Here is a 22668-nt window from a genome sequence, read left to right on the forward strand (position 1 = left end):
AGTGTTTGCATGGAGCTTGTGTGTTTTCCACTGCTACACATCTACTCACACACTGACTGTAGTACCACCCTTCACTCAGTGTAGTATTAACAGAATCTCTTGCACATCTATGTGTGTTATAGAGTTTTCAGAGTCTTTAGGATACTTCCTTGTTATCCTGCAGTTCCTACTAGTAAAAAAGATTATGTTTAGGTTTCACTCTAGTATCAAGTCACTTTTAAGTTTGCCACATCCTGGAACCCATCCTGTTTACCCATATAAACGAGGTACTTCATGACTTGTACTGTCCATTTAAAGATTACTGCATGACTTTGTGTCAGTCAACAAGTTTTAATTCTCACACACTGCCATTGTTGGACCGGTTTATTAAGTAGATGTGCAGAGCACTCCCAAAACACATACTTAGTGTGATGAGAAAGACTCTTCTCTCCTCCTACAATCACAAGTTGAAGTTGCTCAACTGTCACATCTCCTCAGTTATCCCCCCCCCCCCCCTCTCTCTCTCTCCTCTGTGACCGAGCGGAACCGCAACGGATAAAGAATCAGCAGGCTCAACACACACAACAACCCCGTATTACTGACCTCTTTATAATATAATAACATCATCTCTGAACCACCTGTCCTCTTTATAATATCATCTCTGAACCAGAGAAGTTACAAATTGACTTATGAGATGTTGTTGTCAGGTAATTCTTTTCTTTTTTCTATGATACAACACATGATTTTAAGATGAAGTTACCATGATTGTTGCAGCACAGAATTTACAGGCAAAGAAAATAGTTCATTTATTAAATGAAATTACAATGATTGGATTTAAATATAATAATAATTATTATATAATTATTATATAATAATACTAGAAAATTCCAGGGAAATGTTGAGAGCCACGGGGCTGCTGCCGGGATGAGTACACGATTTATTTCCAGTGTTCAAAAGTCACCCTGATCATATTCTGGTTTAGACTATTAAGTACATCTTACTAGTCAGTGTCAAGTGTAATGAGCTTCATTCTCAACCTAACATCTCTGAAAATATTAAGTAAATACTAGAAAATTCCAGGGAAATTTTGAGTGCCACGAGGCTACTGCCGGGACGAGTACATGATTTATTTTTTCTTTATGAATGTACTTTATTCTCAACTTAACATCCCTGAAGATATTAAGTAAATGTTATTATCATATTTAAGCATAAATAATATTTATTTAAACTTATGAATTAAAGTCTACTTCATTTTTTCCACAGACAGGAACATCACTGTTATGAAATTATTAAGTAAATCTTCAAATAATTAAGAGAGTAGATTTTATTATACTTTTTATTTTAAATTACTTGGTTGTATGAAATTATATTATGTACATTTTGTTCTTCTATTGATAAATGTTGAATCTTTTTATATACCACAAATCATATAACTATAATACAAAACAATAAAACTATTTATTGTGTCCTCAGTAAAAACATGAATTAATCTCCATTCAAATGAATTAGCTCAGTTAACTGGCAAAACAGACAGACAGGTAGAATTAGCCAATCACAAAAAGGTAGATCAGTTTAGCCAATCACAAAAGAGTAGATCAGATTCTGCCCAGCAACAGGTTGCCAAGGTCAGCTAAGGCCCTGCGGTTGCTACGGCGATTTGAGAATCTGCTTGGAAAGAATTCTGAAAATGCCCCAGAATTTGGCTTCTGACAAGGGCCCGAACAATTGCAAACTGTGAGAAAACCGTAACTCTTTGTCATGTCAATCTTTATGTCAATCTTTATTTGTATAGCGCCAAATCACAACAAAGTTATCTCAAGGCACTTTACACATAGAGCAGGTTCTAAACCAAACTCTTCAGGTTTTAACTTTAAAGAGACCCAACATTCCCACACAGGCACGTGCACACATAGGGCCCTAGGGGTGCTTGAGCCCCTGCCCTTTTTGCCTCGTATTAAAAAGTGCCCTCTGTGTGTGTGTTGTTGTTGTTTTTTAAATAACATTAATAAATGTCTGTTAGGGATGTAAAAAAATAAAATAAAAACTCCACGGTATTCTACCATACCCATTTTCTTGTAATACGGGGTTGTTGTGTGTGTTGAGTCTGCTTCTTCTCTGTCCGTTGCGGCTCCGCTCGGTCACAGAGCCGCCAGAGAGAGAGAGAGATAGAGAGAGAGAGAGAGAGAGAGAGAAAGAGAGAGAGAGCAAGTGAGTGAGTGAGAGAGAGAGAGAGAAGCAGCTTCCCCGTGGATAACTGAGGAGACGTGACAGTGGAGCAACTTGAACCTGAGAGTTATGGTCTAACTAGTTAATGTATTTAATGTGCTTAAATATGAGTAATATTTCAGAAAAACGCTCTATTTTAGTCAATGTGTCAGCTTCTATTTTTGCCGGACATCAAATCAGCACAGAGCAGATTGTGCGGGACAGGAAATCGTGTACAAAATACAAAATAAAACACCGGGTTAATTTTCAAAATAGAATGCACCGTGTTTACGGCGGATCATATTTCCTTCACTACAGGTCTGAAGTACAGGTCCGAGGTTTAGATATAAAGTTTATTGTGACTTTGCTACTACTGTGTGAGCTAACAAAATAATAATAATAATAATAATAATATAGTAATTTCAGCATTCTGGGGATATAAGCTGTGTATCTGTGTTTGAATTATTACCATCTGTATTTAAACTTTAAATAGCCTAATAATAAACCAGTGTTTTATTGCTTTGCATGTCTTCCAAGCCTTGTGAATGAACTCATGTTGACAATAATTTGTTGACACAAAAGAAATGGCAATTGCATATCACTTTCACCTACACAGGACACACAGCTAAGTAGTAAGCTTTCTATTAGCACTTGATTTTTTAATTTTACATTACTTTCCATATTGTGTAAAGGACCGGGAAAAAAAAAATTGGCGTGCACTTTATCTGCCCTTTTCTACCTTTGAGCCCCTGCCCCTCTACAATCATGTGCACGTCCCTGTTCCCACATGAGCAACAGTGGTGAGAAAAAACTCCCTTTTAACAGGAAGAAACCTCAGAACCAGACTCAGAAGTGGGCGGACATCTGCCTCGACCGGTTGGGGTTGAGAGGAGAGAAAGGAAGGATAGAGGAGAGAGGCACAATGAAAATCAACAATGGAGCCAGATGGTCCGGGACTGGAATCCGTCATCCGGACGTCTACAGGCCCAGATTACCTGTAGGACGAGAAAGCAGAGCCAGAAACCAGAAACCAGAAAGACAACTTCCGGGGAAGAAGTTTAGGTTATTGAATGCATTAATAGAACATGAGTGTTAATGGATATAGATAGATCGAGAGAGAGAGAGGGAGGAGGAGGAGAGAGAGGCCCGGTGCATCATGGGGGTGGGGGTCCCCCGGCAATCTAAGCCTATGGCAGCATAAGTTAAGAGCTCAAAGAGCCCTAACTATAAGCTTTATCAAAAAGGAAAGTTTTAAGCCTACTCTTAAATGTAGGGAGGGTGTTCCAAATCTGGAAGATGGTTCCACAGGAGAGGAGCCTGATAGCTGAAGTCTCTGCCTCCTGTTCTACTTTTTAGAGATATTAGGAACCACAAGTAGACCTGCATGCTGGGAGCGCAGTCTTCTAGTAGGTACATAAGGTACTATCAGTTCTTTGAGATATGATGGGGCCTGACCATTAAGAGCTTTGAAGGTGAGGAGGAGGATTTTGAATTCTATTCTGAATTTTACGGGAAGCCAATGCAGTGAAGCTAAGATGGGAGTAATATGATCTCTCTTTCTAGTTTTTGTCAGAACACGGGCGGCTGCATTCTGGACCAGCTGGAGAGTCTTTAGAGACTTGTTAGGACAGCCTGATAATAACTCCTGTCCAGAGAGGTCATATGAAGTCTATAATGCTGCCTGCCTTTTTTGTTTTTCATCACATGATTTCTGACTGATCTCTGGCCTGTTAAACTGTATTGTCAGTGTTTCTTAAACTTTTTAAATTAATAGTCCACATGGGAATTTTACAGATAAAATGTTCAGAAAAAATGACATCATCATGTTCTGACAAAGTAAGAATTAAAACAAACTTAAAGCAGACACAATGCTGAGCAAATATCTTAACCCGTTCTCCTCACTGTTTTTTCGCTCTCTCTTTTTTGTATTGTGAAGTGTCTTTGAGTACATTAAAAAGTGGCATATAAATATAATCATTTACTCCAACTATTATTATTATATGTGTTATATTATTATTATCTATTATTATGTGTGTATAATTTGTCTAAAGTTACAAACATCCAGAAAGACAAGATGATTTCTGCCCTTTTACTGTCCATCAGTGTATTTTTGTCTTGCATCCTATCATCCCACCATGATAAACAGGCTACCATCACCAACACCTACTATAACACTGTTGACCAGCATGACATCACATTATCCAGCATGTGGTCTATGCTGTTATTTTCAACACGGTGTCCATGCCTGCTTGTTAATGCACAGATCTCTTTTCCCCACCTGGAGTGAATCTTCACTACTGCTTGGATCACTGCAGAACTGTGTGTGTGTGTGTGTGTGTGCATGTGTGTGTGTGCATGCGTGTGTGTGTGTGTGTCTGTATGTGTGTGTGTGTGTGTGTGTGTGTGTGTGTGTGTGTGTGTGTGTGTGTGTGTGAACAAATGAGTGAATGTAACTAGTTCTTAACTGATATCATAACTGATAGATGAAGCATGCAGTATTTCATTGTTCTGGATTGTTTCAATAATAATAAACATAGATTTGCATAAAGCAAGCATATGTGTCCACTCCCATGTTAATAAGAATATTATAAACTTGAAATATCCCTTTAAAGAACATTTACAAAAAGTCCAATTCATTTGTGATTAATCGCAAGTTAACTCATGACAATCATGCGATTGATCGTGATTAAATGTTTTTATTGATTGACAGCCCTACTATAACCATAATAACCCTGTAAATCAAGCAATGCAGCACTTTTCATTTTCCATGGGAAAAACATACATTTACTCATACTAACCTGTTATTATATAATTAGAATAATATTATCACTATGGAGTAGGAAATATGTACACACACAATCCAACATTACAATTGGGAGACTCTAAAGCCAGGATCCTAGGATTTTAAATCAGTGTGGAAAATCAGCATTTTCCTATGAGGAAGGAACACTTGAAATGAACATGAACACAAGAAAAAAAGGACAGAGACAGTTCAACATTCAGAGATGATCATTAAAAACTCTCTTTTGTTGCCTGCCAGTCAGCTAAACCCACCTCATCAGTTAACTCTGTTCACCTGGACACTCAGGTGCTCCACATTAGCAACCAAGCCACTACTTAAGCCTCTCATGCCCACTCACTCATTGCCAGATTGTTCTTTGCACTCACCATGGGTTTGACTTGCTGGTCACAGCTCAGCTCTGATCATTGTGCCTTCTCTCTGCCCTGGGAAATGCCTCGGCCTTCTGTTCCTGACCATGAGTTCAGCCTCTGCACTTCCATTTTTTCCATTCATGATCAAGCCACATTTATATTCATATTCATATAATATCATCTATTGCATAAGTCTCTCTGTATTGTGAGACTGGCATTTATTTATTAGAAGTAAATTCAGTATAAATAAATATATCAACTTTCCTAAAGTTGTGAAAAGGACAATGAGATTTCTACACATTATACATGTTAGAAAAGAATTGCTGATAACATGAAAAGACATGTTGCCATTTCTATGTTCAGGGTTTTTTTTTAATAGGCCTGAAATGGTGGGTCGATATTATAGAAGGGTTACTGGCTCGACCCCTCCCCCACTGTATAAACACTAGAGTGCATGTACTATTTTTAGACTGGATATTTTTACAAACTTTAGTTGGAAACACTCAGATTCACTTCAGAAAAGCCACTGTTAATATTTAATGGAGTCATTTTTGTTGTTTATACTCAAGGAATTATTATAAACTCAGTTACAGTGTCTGTTAACGGCTTCAGCACTGGCTGTGTGGCAGAGATTTATCTGGTCAGAGGGAGAGCCATTGCTTAGCAGCACTTGATGTAATGTTAAGTGCACCAAATTCCATTTAAAAAAACCCCATTGACATAACAATGACTTGTGATGGTTTGCTTGTTAACTCGTCATTTGAGTTACATTTTTAAGTAAACAAGTCCACATTTACCTATATGGTGTTGTAAGGTCATTTTAGGTAGAGTATTAAAAACAGGATGGTTTGTGTGAAGTCATTTTGGGTGAGAGGTGGTTGTGTGAAAGATATGCCATTGTGTTGTGTAAAGTTTGGAGCCCTCAGTTAACAGTTATTGGTGGGGGTCCAAGCAATACATTTATTATGATGTTTAGAAATTAAAAATATTGAATTATATAACTCATTGGCCGTTGAAATAGCACAAAAATAATTTTAGGTAGAGTGTTAAAACTAGGATGATTCGTGCAAAGTCATTTTGGGTGTGGTGCAAGGAAACAGGAAGCCAGCCATGTTAGTCTCTCTGGAGGGAGAAGGGAGAGGTGGTTGTATCAAAGGTAGGCTCGCAATGTCATGAAAACAGGAAATGTTTAAGTTGTGTGTGTCCGGCTGATAACGCCTGATATGTGTATAAATATATATGCAGCATTATTTGTTAAACTGTCTAGCATTATATAAGAATGAAAAGCTCCACAAGGTAAGTGCATGAAAGTACACTCTGTCAATAATACTTATTTCACTCTTTAAAGTAAAAATATGAATACTGACTTTTACTGTGTGGTTTTAATAGTTTTACTTCAGTACTTCTATCATTGCCAATACTAACATTTCCAGTTAGAGAGATGGTGAAAATAAAGCAAGACAGAGTTTAACTGAAGCCCCCACATCACTAAATCTGCCCCTGCTGGAGTGTTGTGCTGTGTTATTATTAACGTCATGTCTTCAGCAGAGGAGAGCAGCCTCTCTGCTGCACCATTACTTCCAGGGGACACTCAGTAGGTGCAGGGTTTTTGAGCTGAAACAGACTCTTATTTTGAAGTTATTTTTTCACCTCAGAGTTGGTTAAAGTAGTTTTATGCTGCAGTGTGTGTTGGTCAGCCAGTCTGTGTTAATGCTGGACTTCACTGCTCTGCTCCAAACGTTAGTCTCTGAGTACTAAGTACAGTAGTAGTAAGTTCACAATACACTTCATATTCACATTATCTTGCAAAATGAGTGAGTCTAAATTGAATTGTCCCCGAAGAAGAACTTTACCTTCATATTATTTGAAAATAAAAGTCAAAGTTGTTGCAGTGGTTGATAAACTGCCAATAGCCATGAGGGTTGATTAAATTTACATAAAACAAGGAAGGGGAGGAGACTAGAAAGACATTATAATCTGGAGATCAGATGGAAATGAAACTATTCAGCAGCGAGACATCAAGACTGACAAGACTTTACAAGATCAACATCCTGGAAAAGACAAACATGGCCAGCAAGCTTGCTCAGCCCAGTAAGTACAATTATAATTCTACTACTCTTGGCATGACCGCTCACTTTTCTCCAAATATCAATCAGCAGAGAAACAATTCATCTTTCATATAAACAACTGGTTCCTGTCAAAGTATCTTTTAATGTCATACAAACATTGACCCTCCTACAGTGAACTGTTTCTGACACGTTTAAGAGAATAAAAAAAACATGTAAACAGGGGTTGAGAAAGAAATTAGTGAAGTTATTAAGTAATAATAAATACTAAAATATAGTTTGTAGTGGTTGTCCTCCAATATGATGATTCCAAACAGTGTGCTGTGAGGCAAGTCCAGGTGTGCTGGAGAATTTTGCGATGATCATTCATTATTATAGCAATACAAACTGCAGGGTTTTTTTTGTTTTGTTTTGTTTACAAAAAGTTACAAATGTATTTTTAATTTATCATATCGGTGAGACAGAGCTAAATTTACCTAAATGTATTTTTAACCTCTGAAAACTGTCCTTTAAAACCCGTCACCATTTCAGCTGCTAGATGGTCGGAATCATTAGATTTTTATTAGATTGAGACACAATGAAGGAGGATAATAACATTCAAAGAGAAATCAGTGAGCAGGAATATGAATCGCTACAACTGATCACATTATAACATGATAACTTATTATATTATAACTTGAAACTCATAGTAGGTCTCGGGCAGAGCTGGACTCCCTGTCATTTACTCTTGTCTTTCGCAATCTACCATGGTGTCATTGAATGGTCTGCTTTTGAGTGCTGGTGTGTGGAGAGGAGCACACCCTACAACAGCCATATATGTAGGATTAGGGTTACGGTTAATGACTGTATTATATTACAATATAATGCATGGTTCATATTTACATATAAAACATGTGATCAGCCTCTTTTTCAAACCACTAGTATATCACACTTCTTTTCTAAAGTATGGTTTGCTGTAATGAAGTCATGTTTGGCTTCATCAGTGTAACCAGCAGGTTAAACCAGCCGTAAAGCAACTTCAGGCTGCTACAGCTGCACAAGGAGAGTTACGTGCTGCTTTGCTCAGCTGAGAAATAAGATTTTATACTCTCTTTAATTTTATTATTTTTATTCTATTTTATGGGACCTTTATCTGTTTGTTTTTATTTAATGATCTTTGTTTTATTGATATTTCATTGTAGTTGAACTTTATTGGGTTTTAGTACGTTTACTCTTATTGTGCATAATATTATTTGGTTTTAGTGATTTGACTCTGCTTTTAGTTTGTTAGGAAGTGTTGCTGAAGAGCTGTTGAATTGAAAGAAGCATCCTAGAGTAGTCACACTGTTTTACAGGGTTGTTTGGTGTAATCAGTGTGTTTGTGTGTGTGTTTTTATTGTGTGTTTAATTCTAGTTGGTTTTGGCAGCATGTTAAGCCTGCACCACTGACTGAAGGTACATCTCTGTTTTTAAAGTAGCTGTGGCCCCTCATCAGGTTGATTTTATATATTTCCTCCATTTTAAAAAGTATATTTTGGGTATTATTTCTAATCATTCTGATTTCATTTATCAACATTTAAAAAGTTTATTTATACAGAGTTAAAGTCCCGTGTTCTATGCTATGTGTGTGATCTGTCCATGCAAATAGTTTTACTTCCTCCTTTAGAACTCTTTGTGGGTCATTTCCAGCCATGAAAAAACACTGGTGAAAAAACAGCCACTGTGAATCGAAGTGTTTTAAAAGTCCTATAAAGTTACTGGAAGGCTCCAGAAACCCTGTCTATTTCCATGATAAAAAGTATTGATCCTTGTTGCTGTAGCAGTACAGTGTGAAGCAAGTTGGATCTATCTGTCTGAAGAAAATACAAATTCCCAAAAGTAAACAAAATATCAAATCAAATTACAGTTTTTTTCATTTAGTTTAGATTAAACTGGAAAAAAATTATGTACATATATATATATATATATATATATAGATATCTATATTTTGATATCAGTTTTTAACTAGAAATGTGATTTTAATCAGGGGGAAACAGAAAGTTCTGAATTCAAAGACGTGCCTTAGTGACACACAAGAATTTAGTAGGATCGAAGGGAGGGAAGTGTGAAGAAGGAAGAACATTTTCTTATCATTGACTAATATAGATAATATAATCAGGAAGTATTATTGGCACAATGTACTTACCTTTACTGAACGTCTGTTGAAGGTGGAGCAAATTCTAGCTGTTCTACAAACTGCTGGATAGTTTATAATAATTCATCATACTGTACTTGTTGATCATACTTTGTTTGTAAACTCTTAATCAGTAACTCGTAACAAGCTGTCAGATAAATGTAAAGCATACAGTCAAATCTCAATTATAAAGTAAAGTACATGTATCTCATGATTGTAAACAGAATACTTTATAATAATAATAACAACAGTGAAGAGTAACTCAATGAACTGAATCAAATGTGGAAGGTAGGCTAAGATTGTACTTTAGGCTAATTCAGTATAATGTTATCATCATATTATTAAATACATCATTTTATGCTACTTTTGTTGAAGCAATGATGTAGTATAAATTATGATAAGATGAATGTTCAAATGTTGTTTATAAGGGAACACATTAACACATCTACATTGACATGGATTTCTTAACCTTAAGGATGTTTCCTTAGATTCATCTGACAGAGGCACTCGTGTTTCCTTCATTTGGTTTAACTTCATGTTAATGAATTATGTATTCGTCACCTGTTTATACAGTCTTTGCATCCATAAGGCAGCAGTGACTCAGTTACCGCAGTAATTGGCTGGTTTGTCCAGTCTTGGAAGCACAATGCTGCCATCATGTGGCTCTGTTCATAAAGCACATTCAAAACTCCAGCCCTCCTATGTGAAGACATTCCTGTGCTCTACTCCTGTTTCTGACTCCAGGAGGATGAACATCATACTGATTTTGGCCCTTGATAATAATAATCATAACAATAATAATAATGATAATGATAGTAATAATGATATTGAACTTATTATAGAGTACTTTTCAAAATCCAAGTTACAGCAGGCAAAATACACAAATCATGAAATATTTGCTTTATGAAAGAGAACAAATAAAACCATTTGATGAGTAAAAAGCATTTCAGTGTGATGGCAACCATGGTACAAGAAGTCTCTCTGGCCCTCCTGTGTATGAGAACCATCCAAAGGTGCCTGTTGAGTTTAGTCCTGTGTTCCACTAGACCAAGGTATGATTCACAGAGCTCTTTGTCAGTGGGGGACTTCAGCCTATATAGCAAATGGATTAAGTAGCGAATGAGAAGCCATGATTTCTTCCCTTAGATAGCCCAGCAGCAGATTAACAAATGAGCCAATAAAGAAATCTACATTATAGTCACATACAACATGATTTAGTAGTTAGTCTTATTGTTCAGTTTAGCCTCCAGCATTAAGATTTATTTTACTTTGTTGCAAACAGCTACAGCTCTCTCTCTCTCTGCTCACAGTTTGTGGTTGTTTTGCTTGTAAATGATCAAATAGTAGTAGTGGTAGTAGTAGTAGTAGTAGTAGTAGTAGTAGTAGTAGTAGTAGTGGTAGTAGTAGTAGTAGTAGTAGTGGTTTCTAGTTTAGTTTAGAGCTACTTTACCTAAATGTAGTTGGTGGGTTTGTATTACAGTCAAAGTAACTAAAGTTTATCATTGTTGTCTATATAGACACGGTAAAGTAAGAAGTGATGAGCTTTTATAGGTAATACTGTAAAATATTTGTATTTAATACATTCATTCATACATGTTGATGTGAACACAGTTGGTCTGAGTTTGGGTTAGTTATTCCTTTACTGATCTGTACTTTGTGTCCGAGTAGAGGAGAAGTTTTGCTTCAATCTATTTATAAGAGATGGATAGAAGAGGTAGAGAAGAGACATGTACATCATGTGTCTGTATGTACATTGTGTCATGTTGATTTAAAAAGTCAGTTTATGTCTAAATTAATTCTTGTTTTTGAAAAGATCTTAATAGTTTGTATGTGTGACAACACTTTAAATCTAATATCAAATAACTTTGCATATAAAGCAGCACCAGCATGGACTGTCACTGAATACCTTTTAGAGGACGATGTCATGCTAATGTTTAATCTGTATAATATCAAGTAATTCTCTGAGCATTTAGTTTACTCCTCCATTACCCTTTCAATTTCAATATAACTGAGTAGTGCAAAGAGAACAACCCACTATTCAATGGCAGCAAAATAAAGGAGCTGATTGTTCATTTAGGAAAAATGAGGTGAAGACACTCACTACTGTCTACATCAGTGGAGCTGAAGTGCAGCAGGTAAACAGTTTAAGACACCTGACCATCAGTATCACAGAGGACCTGTCATGAACATTTCATATATCCATCCTAGTAAAGAAGACTCAGCAACAACTTTATTTCTTAAAGAAACTAAAGGAGCACTGGTTTATTTTGATAGAGGAACAATGAAAGCATCCTGACTGGAAAAGAAAACTGACATGGGATATACACCATCCAAGACTGGAAGGCTCTGCAGCAGGTGATTTAAACCACCCAGAACATCCTTGGTAACCATCTATAGAGCATCAGGGTTATCAGTGAGATGAAATACCTGTGTGGAGCCCAAAAGATGACAAGAACCACTCCAGCTACCACCTGCTCACCCTGCTGTCATCAAACAAGAGATACAGAAGTATAGCAGTACCACCAGACTGCAGTGATGCTTCTTCCATCAGGCTGTGAGGCTCTTCAATCTTTAAATTACTCTTCTCATAAACTGCAACTCCACATGCTATATGTTCATTGCAGGTTATTGGACCTGAATTGCCTGTGTTTTTTTTAACATTTATACACTTTAAATACACTCTAATTTGCATAGTACATTCATATTGCACAAGATATATGTATGTAACTGTACATATTTACATATTTAAAAAACCTTTGAATCATATTACACTACACAGTGTAGTTTTTAAATTAAATGTTATTAAGCTTGTTTTATACAGTTGCTTGGGCTAAACATTTAAATGCTCATTTTCTTATGGAAAAAAAGAATTGTATAAGCTTCCCTGAGCTCACTCATGCCTCACTCCTCTGTCTTTCTATGCACCGTCATCGGTCTCAGGTTATCTTAAAAAGCACACTGTCCTGTATCCACCAGTCCTGGCTGTGTGGGGGGTGTAGTCCAGTTAGTCACAGCTGTTTCTCATCACCTTGATCCTCAGTCCCAAAACAATATGCATTATGAAAACAGCAAACTGATAAAACCATGTAAGTAACATAAAAGTCAGACCATGCAACTCACACTAGTCTCAAGCCTAGGTATACCTGGGCCATCAGCTATGTGCTGCTTAGTCTTAAATGGCTGTGGAGCAATAAGGAACAAACAAGAGATGATCAGTGTGTGACCAACTCAAGCACCATTTTTATTCTGTCTCATTAAAATCATTTCAAGGATGTTCTTTAAATTCAGTATCATCCTCACCAACCAAACATGTATATCTATAACCATTATAAACATATATTCCCATGGATTGATACTATATTGTGTATCTTCAGTTATTGCTACAATTTCAGTTACATTACAGACACATCATGTACATGTCACTTAACATTCAAATGGCTTTCACTCCTAACAGTATAGTTTACTGTTATTCTGACTAACAATAAGTTGTTTCATCTTAGCCCTAATAATACTTTTATATCAGGGGAATGCTATTTCATGACTACACTGTCAGATACATGAAAATGATATAACAATACAGTGAAGTTGTTTTAGCTGCAATGTTAAATGCATGAACATATTTGAACTTGCTTGAAACTCATTAAACAAACACATTTAATAACAAACACATTTAATAACAACAGCATCTCTATATATATTTCTCTTGTCATTACCATCTCATCAGTCCGTTCACATGGACCAGCATGGCCTGGTAGCTGTCATTATAAAACAGCACAAACTACCACACATTCAAAGTAAATTTATTTATAACTTGCAGAATCAAAACTAAATACTGTCCCCTCACACAGTTCCATCTTAGTCACTCCAAGCTAAGCAGTGAAAACAATAGATCCTAGCTTTATAATGCACTGGATACAAAGAGTACATTTATTTATAACTTGCAGGATCAAAACTAAATACTGTCCCCTCACACAGTTCCATCTTAGTCACTCAGTGAAAACAATAGATCCTAGCTTTTACAATGCACTGGCTGCAAAACTGCATTCAAGCTTTGTCTTTGAGTTGTTTTGCACCACATTTTAAATACCAAAGGTTGTACTGCAAGAAGTGCAATGGCAAAAATCCAGTTTTTAACTGGGAGATAAGATGTCTGATCTGTCATGCCAATAAAGCTTATTTGAATTTGAAAAAAAGTTTGTCCTTTACAACATCAATAATGTCCTTCTGAAATTCTCCAACAGAAGCAGAGGAATCACAGCTCAGGATTGTGGTTGTTGGGAAAACTGGAGTTGGCAAGAGTGCATCAGGAAACACCATCTTGATGAGAAAAGCCTTTAAATCTAAGCTGTCCTCTTCCTCACTGACATCACATTGTCAAAAGCAAACAGCAGTGATTGGTGGACAAACACTGGAAGTTATTGATACTCCAGGTCTGTTTGACACTGGAAGACAACATGAGGAAGTGGTGACAGAGATTGGGAGATGTATCACAATGGCTGCTCCTGGTCCTCATGTGTTCCTGGTTGTGATCCAGCCAAATAGATTCACAAAAGAAGAACAAGAAACAGTGAAAATCATTCAGAAGATGTTTGGAGAACAGGCAGCACGTTACACAATGGTCTTGTTCACACATGGAGATGATCTGAAGGAGGAAGGAGTCTCCCCAGATGAATTCATTGGGAAAAATCCAGCTCTTCATAATTTCATCAAGCAGTGTCATGGAGGATACCATGTTTTTAATAACAGAAACAAGGATCCTTCTCAGGTCAGTCAGCTGCTGAAGAAGATCAATGCAATGGTTCAGAGAAATGGAGGAAGATACTACACCAGTGAAATGTTCTTAGAGGCTCAGAAGGCCATAGAGGAAAAAATGAAACAACTCCAGAAGGTAAATCCAAATATGACACATGAAGTTGCAAGACAAAGTGTAGAGGAAGACAACTCATTCATTTCCATTGTTATTAGAATCATTCGTGAAGCTGCAACTGAGTTCCTCAAGAACGTTCTAACCATTGCTTCGGAAAAAGCTTTAAGTGCATTGACAAAGAAGGCATGCATTATTCAGTAAATTTTCAATATGAATTAGCCACAAGCATAAGACCAATATTAAAATGTAAATACATATTCATACTGAAAGTTTTCTTGCCACTGTCACCAAGTGCTTGCTCATGTGTGAATGTTGGGTCTCTTTAAAATTAAACCTGAAGAGTTCAGTTTAGACCTGCTCTATGTGTAAAGTGCCTTGAGATAACTTTGTTGTGATTTGGTACTATACAAATAAATATTGATTAATTGATTGATTGAGGGAATCTTCGCAGACCCACTGCAGTGCTGCACAGTAGCTAGAGGTCAACAGAGGTCATATGAAGTACTGGACTGGATATTTACAGTTAAACTGTCCAAAAAATTGTTTTTTCTTTACACCAAAAAGTAGCATATAAATTTGACTTGTTATCATTTGATTTAACCATTATTGCTTTAATTGGTTATATAATTTGTCTAAAGTTACAAACATCCAGAAAGACAACATGATTTGTGGACCCATGATGGCCATTTAATGATACTTTTCTTTATTTTGGTAAACTTTAAGAACATCATTTTGTTGCTTGATGTCATCACTGTACACTGCTGCATACTATCTAAATGATATCTGCTACATTTCATTATTGTTGCTGATGACACTATTTGTTTTGTTACATAAAGATCTGAATGAGCTTTTGGATATAGTCGAAAGTGAATTGTATAATTAGAAAAAATGGTTTGATGTAAACAAACTGTTACTGAATTTAAGTAAGACATCATAGTTAATAGTGTTTGGAAATAAAAAAATCAACAATGAGGTTAAACTCAAGATGAACAAAGTAGAAACAGAGAGAGTGTATGAAAACAAATTCCTGGGTGTAATGATAGACCATAAATTAAACTGGAAACCCCACATAAACTACATCAAATCAAAAATATCAAAATCTATTGCAATACTCATAAAACTAAGGACATCTTGGACCATACATCATTATTAATTCTTCCTTACATTACATACTGTATAGAGATATGGGGAAATACTTTCAAAACTAACACAAATTTTCTTTTGTTGCAGAAAAGAGCTATAAGACTGGTTAACAAGGTTGAATATACACACCCCACCAATATGTTATCTGTGCACTCTCAACATTTGAAATGTATGGATTTGGTTAACTTTAAAACATACAGTTAATGTAAAGAGCACATTGTAAAACACTTCCAGACTGTATCCAAGGGTTATTCACAAAGAGGACAAGCACTTATCATCTGAGAGGAGATTTTATTTTTGAAAGGAAATGAGCAACAACTAATATGAAGAGTAGATGTGTGTCAGTGTATGGAGTGAAGTTATGGAATGATTGTGACATTGAATTGAAAGAAAGTAAAAATATGGGTTCATTCAAGAAATTATTTAAAACCAAAACATTAGAAAGTTATGTAAGAAGTGAATATGGGGATTTGTGAATTGTTGAAATCAGGTATCTGGATAGTTATGCTTTTGTTTGTTTAGAAAATTGTTATTTTACTTTGTCATGTTTAAAAGTCACTGCTACTTATGTAAGTTTTGTTTAAAGAAACTGAATTCATGTTTTTAAAAAGGGTAGACAAAATAAGCTTAGGCTTCAGTCTACACCTTTATGAAAATAAAAGAATAAAAGAGAAAGAATAAAAATGTTTTTCTCTTCTTTTTGTTTTGTTTGCATGAACATCTGTTTAAGAAATGATTCATGGAAATTCTTGTGAATTTATTTTGTAAATGATCGGAAAAATAAAACTTACCTAACCTAACCTACTAACATTTATATATTATCAACATCAGGTCTGACATCACAATCAAAAACCTACATATTCTTCTTTTCATCCCTCTATTTGAACACATCATCAGTGACAAAGAAGACATTCATTATTCACTGAATCTCCAACATGAATTAGCCATGAGCTTTAAACCAATATTAAAACAAACGTACAGGAATCATCATGGTAGTAATTATTTTGAGCTCTTACACAATTTGATCATCTCTACCAACAGTTTGTTTTCTGTTTAATTTTGTATTCATTTGTAGATTAGGAGCATCTTTACTGCACAAACTATTCTTCTTTATGATTCATTATTCATCATGTCATTAACGAGACACTTTTGAACTCTGCAGTCCAAAACACAAGGACACATATTCTTCTTTTCATCTCTTTTCTCTGAATACATCACACTAATGCTGAGAAGGGTCCCTTCAACTTAATTACAAAAAAAACATCTATCCATGGTTTTGGTTTCATTTTACCAGTCCTTGAGACATCAATTTCTGAGATTTCCGCCACTATCCCAACATGTGGACACAAGAGAATTTTAATCTGTGAAGTTCATAGCTTTGAATATAGTATAATCAGATGTATATACAGTATAATCATGTCATTCCAGATGCAATGTCCTGGTTAATGTGGATATTCAAAGAACATAATGGTAACAGTTTCATTGAGATTTTCTTTTACATTTTGGGTGAAGTGACCCTCTAAAATGACATTTTATATGAATAAACTGATTTATAATCTTTGGTTTCAAAATGTCAGTGACAGCAGCACTGTGTACTTTGATCAGATGTGGAGGAAGTAAGACTCAAATTGTTATTAGTTAGATAAAAGTGATCTAACAACACAGAACTATGTTGATTTTTACTTCATGTATCCCATGTATTTATCTATGTCATGTTAATAACATTAATAAATATAACAAATGGTAATCTGCATGAAGTTCTTTACTGTTAAGATACGTCAATATTATTTGTATTTAGCTCATAGGACTCGTGATTGTCACAACAAGTCCTATGATCTAAAACTGTATTACCAAATATTACAAATCACAAATTTGCCTGAGAGGGTTTTACAACATTTAAAGCAATACAACATCCTTAGACCCTTGTTTTCAAAGAGGAAGAAGGGACATGCACAGAACTGAACAAAATACAAAATACAACATGAAAACAGAGAGAGAGAGAGAGAGAGAGAGAGAGAGAGAGAGAGAGAGAGAGAGAGAGACACACACACACACAGGTCAGACACTCATGCCTGGGGGACAACAGAAAAAAAGAAGGTAAAAAAAATGCAATAATTATTATTATCAGAACTATTACATTTATCTTGTTGGCAGGACAGATGGGGTCTTTACTTAGTGATGTTAAATAAGAACATATTATAGTAACAGGTAGAAGGGCCTCAAGTAATTAATAAGAGACCAGCTGGATGGTCAAAGCAAAAATATGAGTTTTAAGTTTAGATTTAAAGGACTCATCAGTGTCAGCATGTTTGATGTCAACAGGGAGATTATTCCAGAGAAAGAGGTTTGATTGACTTCTTTTGAACTCTGAGGACTCACATGATCTCACTTAAGAACCACTACAGCAGTCAATTATTATTATTATTATTATTATTATTATTATTACAATCATAATGCTGTGTCATTTTCAGAGTATGACCTGAGAGTGGTGCTGGTGGGTCAGGAGAGAGTGGGGAAGAGTTCAGCAGGAAACACCATCCTGGGAAAGAAGGAGTTTGACTGTAAGTTCAGTAGCACACCTGTGACACTGAGAAGTGAGAAGAGAGAAGGTTTTGTTCTGGATCGCAGAGTCAGTGTGGTCGACACTCCTGGACTCTTCAGCACTGAGCTGAGTGAAGAGAAGGTGAGAGCAGAGCTGATGAAAGCAGTAGAGCTGAGCTCTCCAGGTCCACACGTCTTCCTCCTCATCATCCAGCTCGGAAGATTCACTGAACAAGAACAGAGAGGTCTGGAGACACTGAAGATGATGCTGTCCCCTGCAGTCACTCATCGCACCATGGTGCTGTTCACTTATGGAGACCGACTGGAAGATACCAACATAGAACAGTTCATCAGAGAAGATAAGAACCTGCAGAAGCTGCTCAAGAAATGTAGCGGCCAGTACCATGTGTTCAACAACAGAGAGATGGAAAACACTGATCAGGTCAAAGAGCTCTTTGACAAAATTGATTCCATCTTCAAGGGAGAATATTTCACTTTCCAGCCTGGTGATATGGGAGGATCTTCTATGTCAGTGACATCTGTCTGTCGTTTAGTGGTTAGTGGTATTAGGAGGATTCCCCAGTATGTTGATGTTCTAACAAAACCCTTTGCTTCATCACAGGGAGGGGAGGGTGATGTGAAAGAAAGAGGAGAAGAAAGAGATAAAGAAGGAAACAGGGAGATGGACAGGGAGAGAGACAGCGAGGAGAAACAGGATCTTTCAGTACAGGATACCTGTACTGAAAGATCTACATATCAATAAAAACAAGATACAATAAAACATGTTGCATTGATCACAACACAGTACTGGATCAATAAACACAATACAGAGCTGCTTCAGTAAAAAGCAATCATAATAAATTGCATATAATAAAAAATGTCCAATTGTGGCATCTCTACATTGGTTGATGGCACGTTTTAGACTGACCTGTCACCACAGATCAAAAATACACTAGCATTTATATTCCTACAATGTTTTTAAAGTTTGCTCATAAGTACTTACACTGTACTGTATGTTTCACCAAGGTAAAATTACTATAGAAACAATCAATCATGAACACACACTCAGACTGTCAGTGATGTACATTGATTCAGTGGTTAGTAGTATTGGGAGGATTCCTCGATTGGTTATTAGTGGTTTTAACACAGTCCTTTACTTAATCATCTGAATTCTGTAGAAAGAAAGATGAGAAGAATGAGATAAGTGAGGAGAAAGTGATACTTTCACTGAAAGATCCACATCCATAAACTCATCAAGATACACCAACAATCACAATATGAAAAATGGTAAAATGACCAACATGTTGCATTGAACCAATCATAATAATATAAGAATAATAATAATATAACAAAATTGCATATAATAAAAGTATGTCTAGCATCTATACATTGGTTAACTGTATGTTTTAGACTGACTCGTCACCACAGGAAATGAATTGGAACATCTGACGTTGGAGGGGGCGGGTCAAAAATATACATGCAGTACTTTAAGTACTTTACTGTATGTGTCATTGCAGGATGCTGGTTTGCATACCAGCAACACACTGTCCAAATTGTTTTTTTTAAACTAATATTTGTCATAATTGGATTCTGATATTTTCCCAAATACATTTTCCTCATTCTAATAATACAAAAATTAAGAACAAATACAATAAAACATTATTTTAAACTGCAAGAAAGATAATCTATTAAACATTTTTATTTCATCTGTTAAATTGTTTTACATTTTAATCTTGTTTTATGTCTTTTTTGAAGCATTGTGTAACTTTCGCTTCTAAAAGTGCTGTACGAATAAAGTGTATATCATTACTACCCTTGATGTGGTTCTTGTCATCCAACAATCAAAATGTAACAAAATATCATCTGTTTGATAAAGTTATAGAAATAATCAACCTCCTTAATGCCACATGTTGAAAAGTAACCAAGTACATTTACTCAACTGTTATGCTTACAGTTATGAGGTACTTTATTTTATTTATTTTCATTCTATTTCAAAAGGGAAACACTGAACTTGTCATTTTACTACATTCATCTGACAGCTTGTTAATGGTTACTTTACAGATTCATTTTTGGGTCGGTTAATACATAAAATATGATACAGTATCATGGACTATTCAGCAGTATATATTGTAAATCAGTTAACACGAGCGCCACCTTGAACAGATAGGAAGTAAATGTAAGAACTTTGTGATAATTATGCTTCTTTCATTTTACCAAAGGACATTTCAGAGTTCAAGATCATGTTTAATGTAATATTCATTATTTAAAGTTTTGAGTTGGCTTCATTCTCATTTAGATAAAGGGTGACAATGAGACACAAAAGAGACCTCATGACTGAGTTTGTCTAGGGACTTGTTGTAGTAATTATTAGTACTTTTATTTTCATTCATAAGTTTGTCCTTTACAACATCAATAATGTCCTTCTGAAATTCTCCAACAGAAGCAGAGGAATCACAGCTCAGGATTGTGCTTGTTGGGAAAACTGGAGTTGGCAAGAGTGCATCAGGAAACACCATCTTGATGAGAAAAGATTTTAAATCTAAGCTGTCCTCTTCCTCACTGACATCACGCTGTCAGAAGGAAAGAGCAGTGATTGGTGGACAAACACTGGCTGTTATTGATACTCCAGGTCTGTTTGACACTGGAAGACAACATGAGGAAGTGGTGACAGAGATTGGGAGATGTATCTCAATGGCTGCTCCTGGTCCTCATGTGTTCCTGGTTGTGATCCAGCCAAACAGATTCACAAAAGAAGAAGAAGAAACAGTGAAAATCATTCAGAAGATGTTTGGAGAACAGGCAGCACGTTACACAATGGCCTTGTTCACACATGGAGATGATCTGAAGGAGGAAGGAGTCACCCTGGATGAATTTATTGGTCAAAATCCAGCTCTTCATAATTTCATCAAGCAGTGTCATGGAGGATACCATGTTTTTGATAACAGAAACAAGGATCCTTCTCAGGTCAGTGAGTTGCTGAAGAAGATCAATGCAATGGTTCATAGAAATGGAAGAAGATACTACACCAATGAAATGTTCTTAGAGGCTCAGAAGGCCATAGAGGAAAAAATGAAACAACTCCAGAAGGAAAATCCAAATATGACACATGAAGTTGCAAGAAAAAGTGCAGAGGAAGACAACTCATTCATTTTCTTTCTTAAGGCCATGGCTGCTGGAGCTGCTGCTGGAGGAGGTGTTGGGTTGGTTGGGGGTCCAGTGGGAGCTGCAGTAGGAGCTGTAGTAGGAGCTACAGTGGGAGCTCTAAGTGCAGTGGCAAAGAAGGCATGTGTTATTCAGTAAATCTCCAACATGAATTAGTCATGAGCTTTAAACCAATATTAAAACAAAGATACAGGAATCATCATGGTCACAATTATTTTTTAGCTTTTTCAGTTTGTTTTCTGTTTAATTTGTAGATCAGGAGCAGATTACTGCACAAACTATTCCTCTATATGATTCATTATTCATCATGTCATCAATGGGACACTTTTGAATGATTCAGTCCAAAACAACAACAATATGACATCCAATGTAATATTTAAGCCATTGAGGACAAAGGACACACTGCAGTGCTGCACAGTTGCTAGAGGTCAACAGAGGTCATATGAAGTCTGTAATGCTGCCTGGACTCAGAAATCTTTTGTGTTTTTCATCACATGATTTCTGACTGATCTCTCAATGTTGAACAGATATCTCAACCGGTTCTACTCGCTGTCTTTTTCTCTCTCTCTTTTTTGTATTGTGACGTGTCTGAATACATCAAAAAGTGGCATATAAATGTAATCAATTATTCCAAACATTATTATTATAACTGGCCTGTTATATCATTTGGCTAAAGTTGCAAATATCCAGAAAGACAACATGATTTCTGCCCTTTTCACAGCCCATCAGTGTACATTGTGTAAAGGCAGTTAGAACCTGGTGCAGATGGAGACAGTCAGCTGTAATATGAGCACACAACTTTAATGATAAATATGATTCAGTTGGGTATTAATATTTGAATGATCACCTATTAAATGTAATGTAATGTACTGAATTGACTCCTGACTATATTTCTTACTTAATATCTCCATTCAAGAGTGCAGCCTGAGATCCTCTGATAGGTCTCTATGAGTACTTCACAAGTCAAGGCTCTAAACCAGAGGAGAGTTGTACAGTCAGAGCACCTCCACTGTAAAATGAGCTGAAAGAGATCAGACAAGCCAGCTCTTTATTTGCATTTAAACCCTCATTTTATTCTTTGCTTTAACTCCATTTGTTCTCTTTTTATTTCATCTGTTAAATTGCTCTTTATTTGAATCGTTTTGTGTCTTTTATGAAGCATTGTATAACCTGCTTTTGAAAAATGCTTCATGAATAATGTTTTTATCATCACTATACCCTTGATGTGGTTCATTGGTACATTGTGGTCATTTCAGAATCCAGGACCATCTTTAGTGTAGCATTAATTATTAACATTATTATTATTATGAACTTATTGGCACATTTTAAAAGTAAGAAGAGTAGTACAGTCAGGAGTCATGTATCCATGGAGAGATGTTGGGTCACTGTTCATATAAATG

General features: G+C 36.0%; 1 protein-coding gene across 1 annotated transcript; it reads left to right on the top strand.

The window, feature by feature from the left end:
- Positions 1-7331: 7331 nt before the first annotated feature.
- Positions 7332-21406, top strand: LOC128366531 (GTPase IMAP family member 8-like). The gene is made up of 4 exons (XM_053327267.1): positions 7332-7428; positions 13797-14425; positions 18045-18612; positions 20550-21406. Exons 1-4 carry the CDS (start codon positions 7332-7334, stop codon positions 21404-21406), a joined length of 2151 nt encoding a protein of 716 aa, XP_053183242.1.
- The last annotated feature ends 1262 nt before the right edge of the window (positions 21407-22668 follow it).

The sequence above is a fragment of the Scomber japonicus genome, chromosome 2 (assembly GCF_027409825.1).
Source record: "Scomber japonicus isolate fScoJap1 chromosome 2, fScoJap1.pri, whole genome shotgun sequence".
Taxonomy (NCBI): domain Eukaryota; kingdom Metazoa; phylum Chordata; class Actinopteri; order Scombriformes; family Scombridae; genus Scomber; species Scomber japonicus.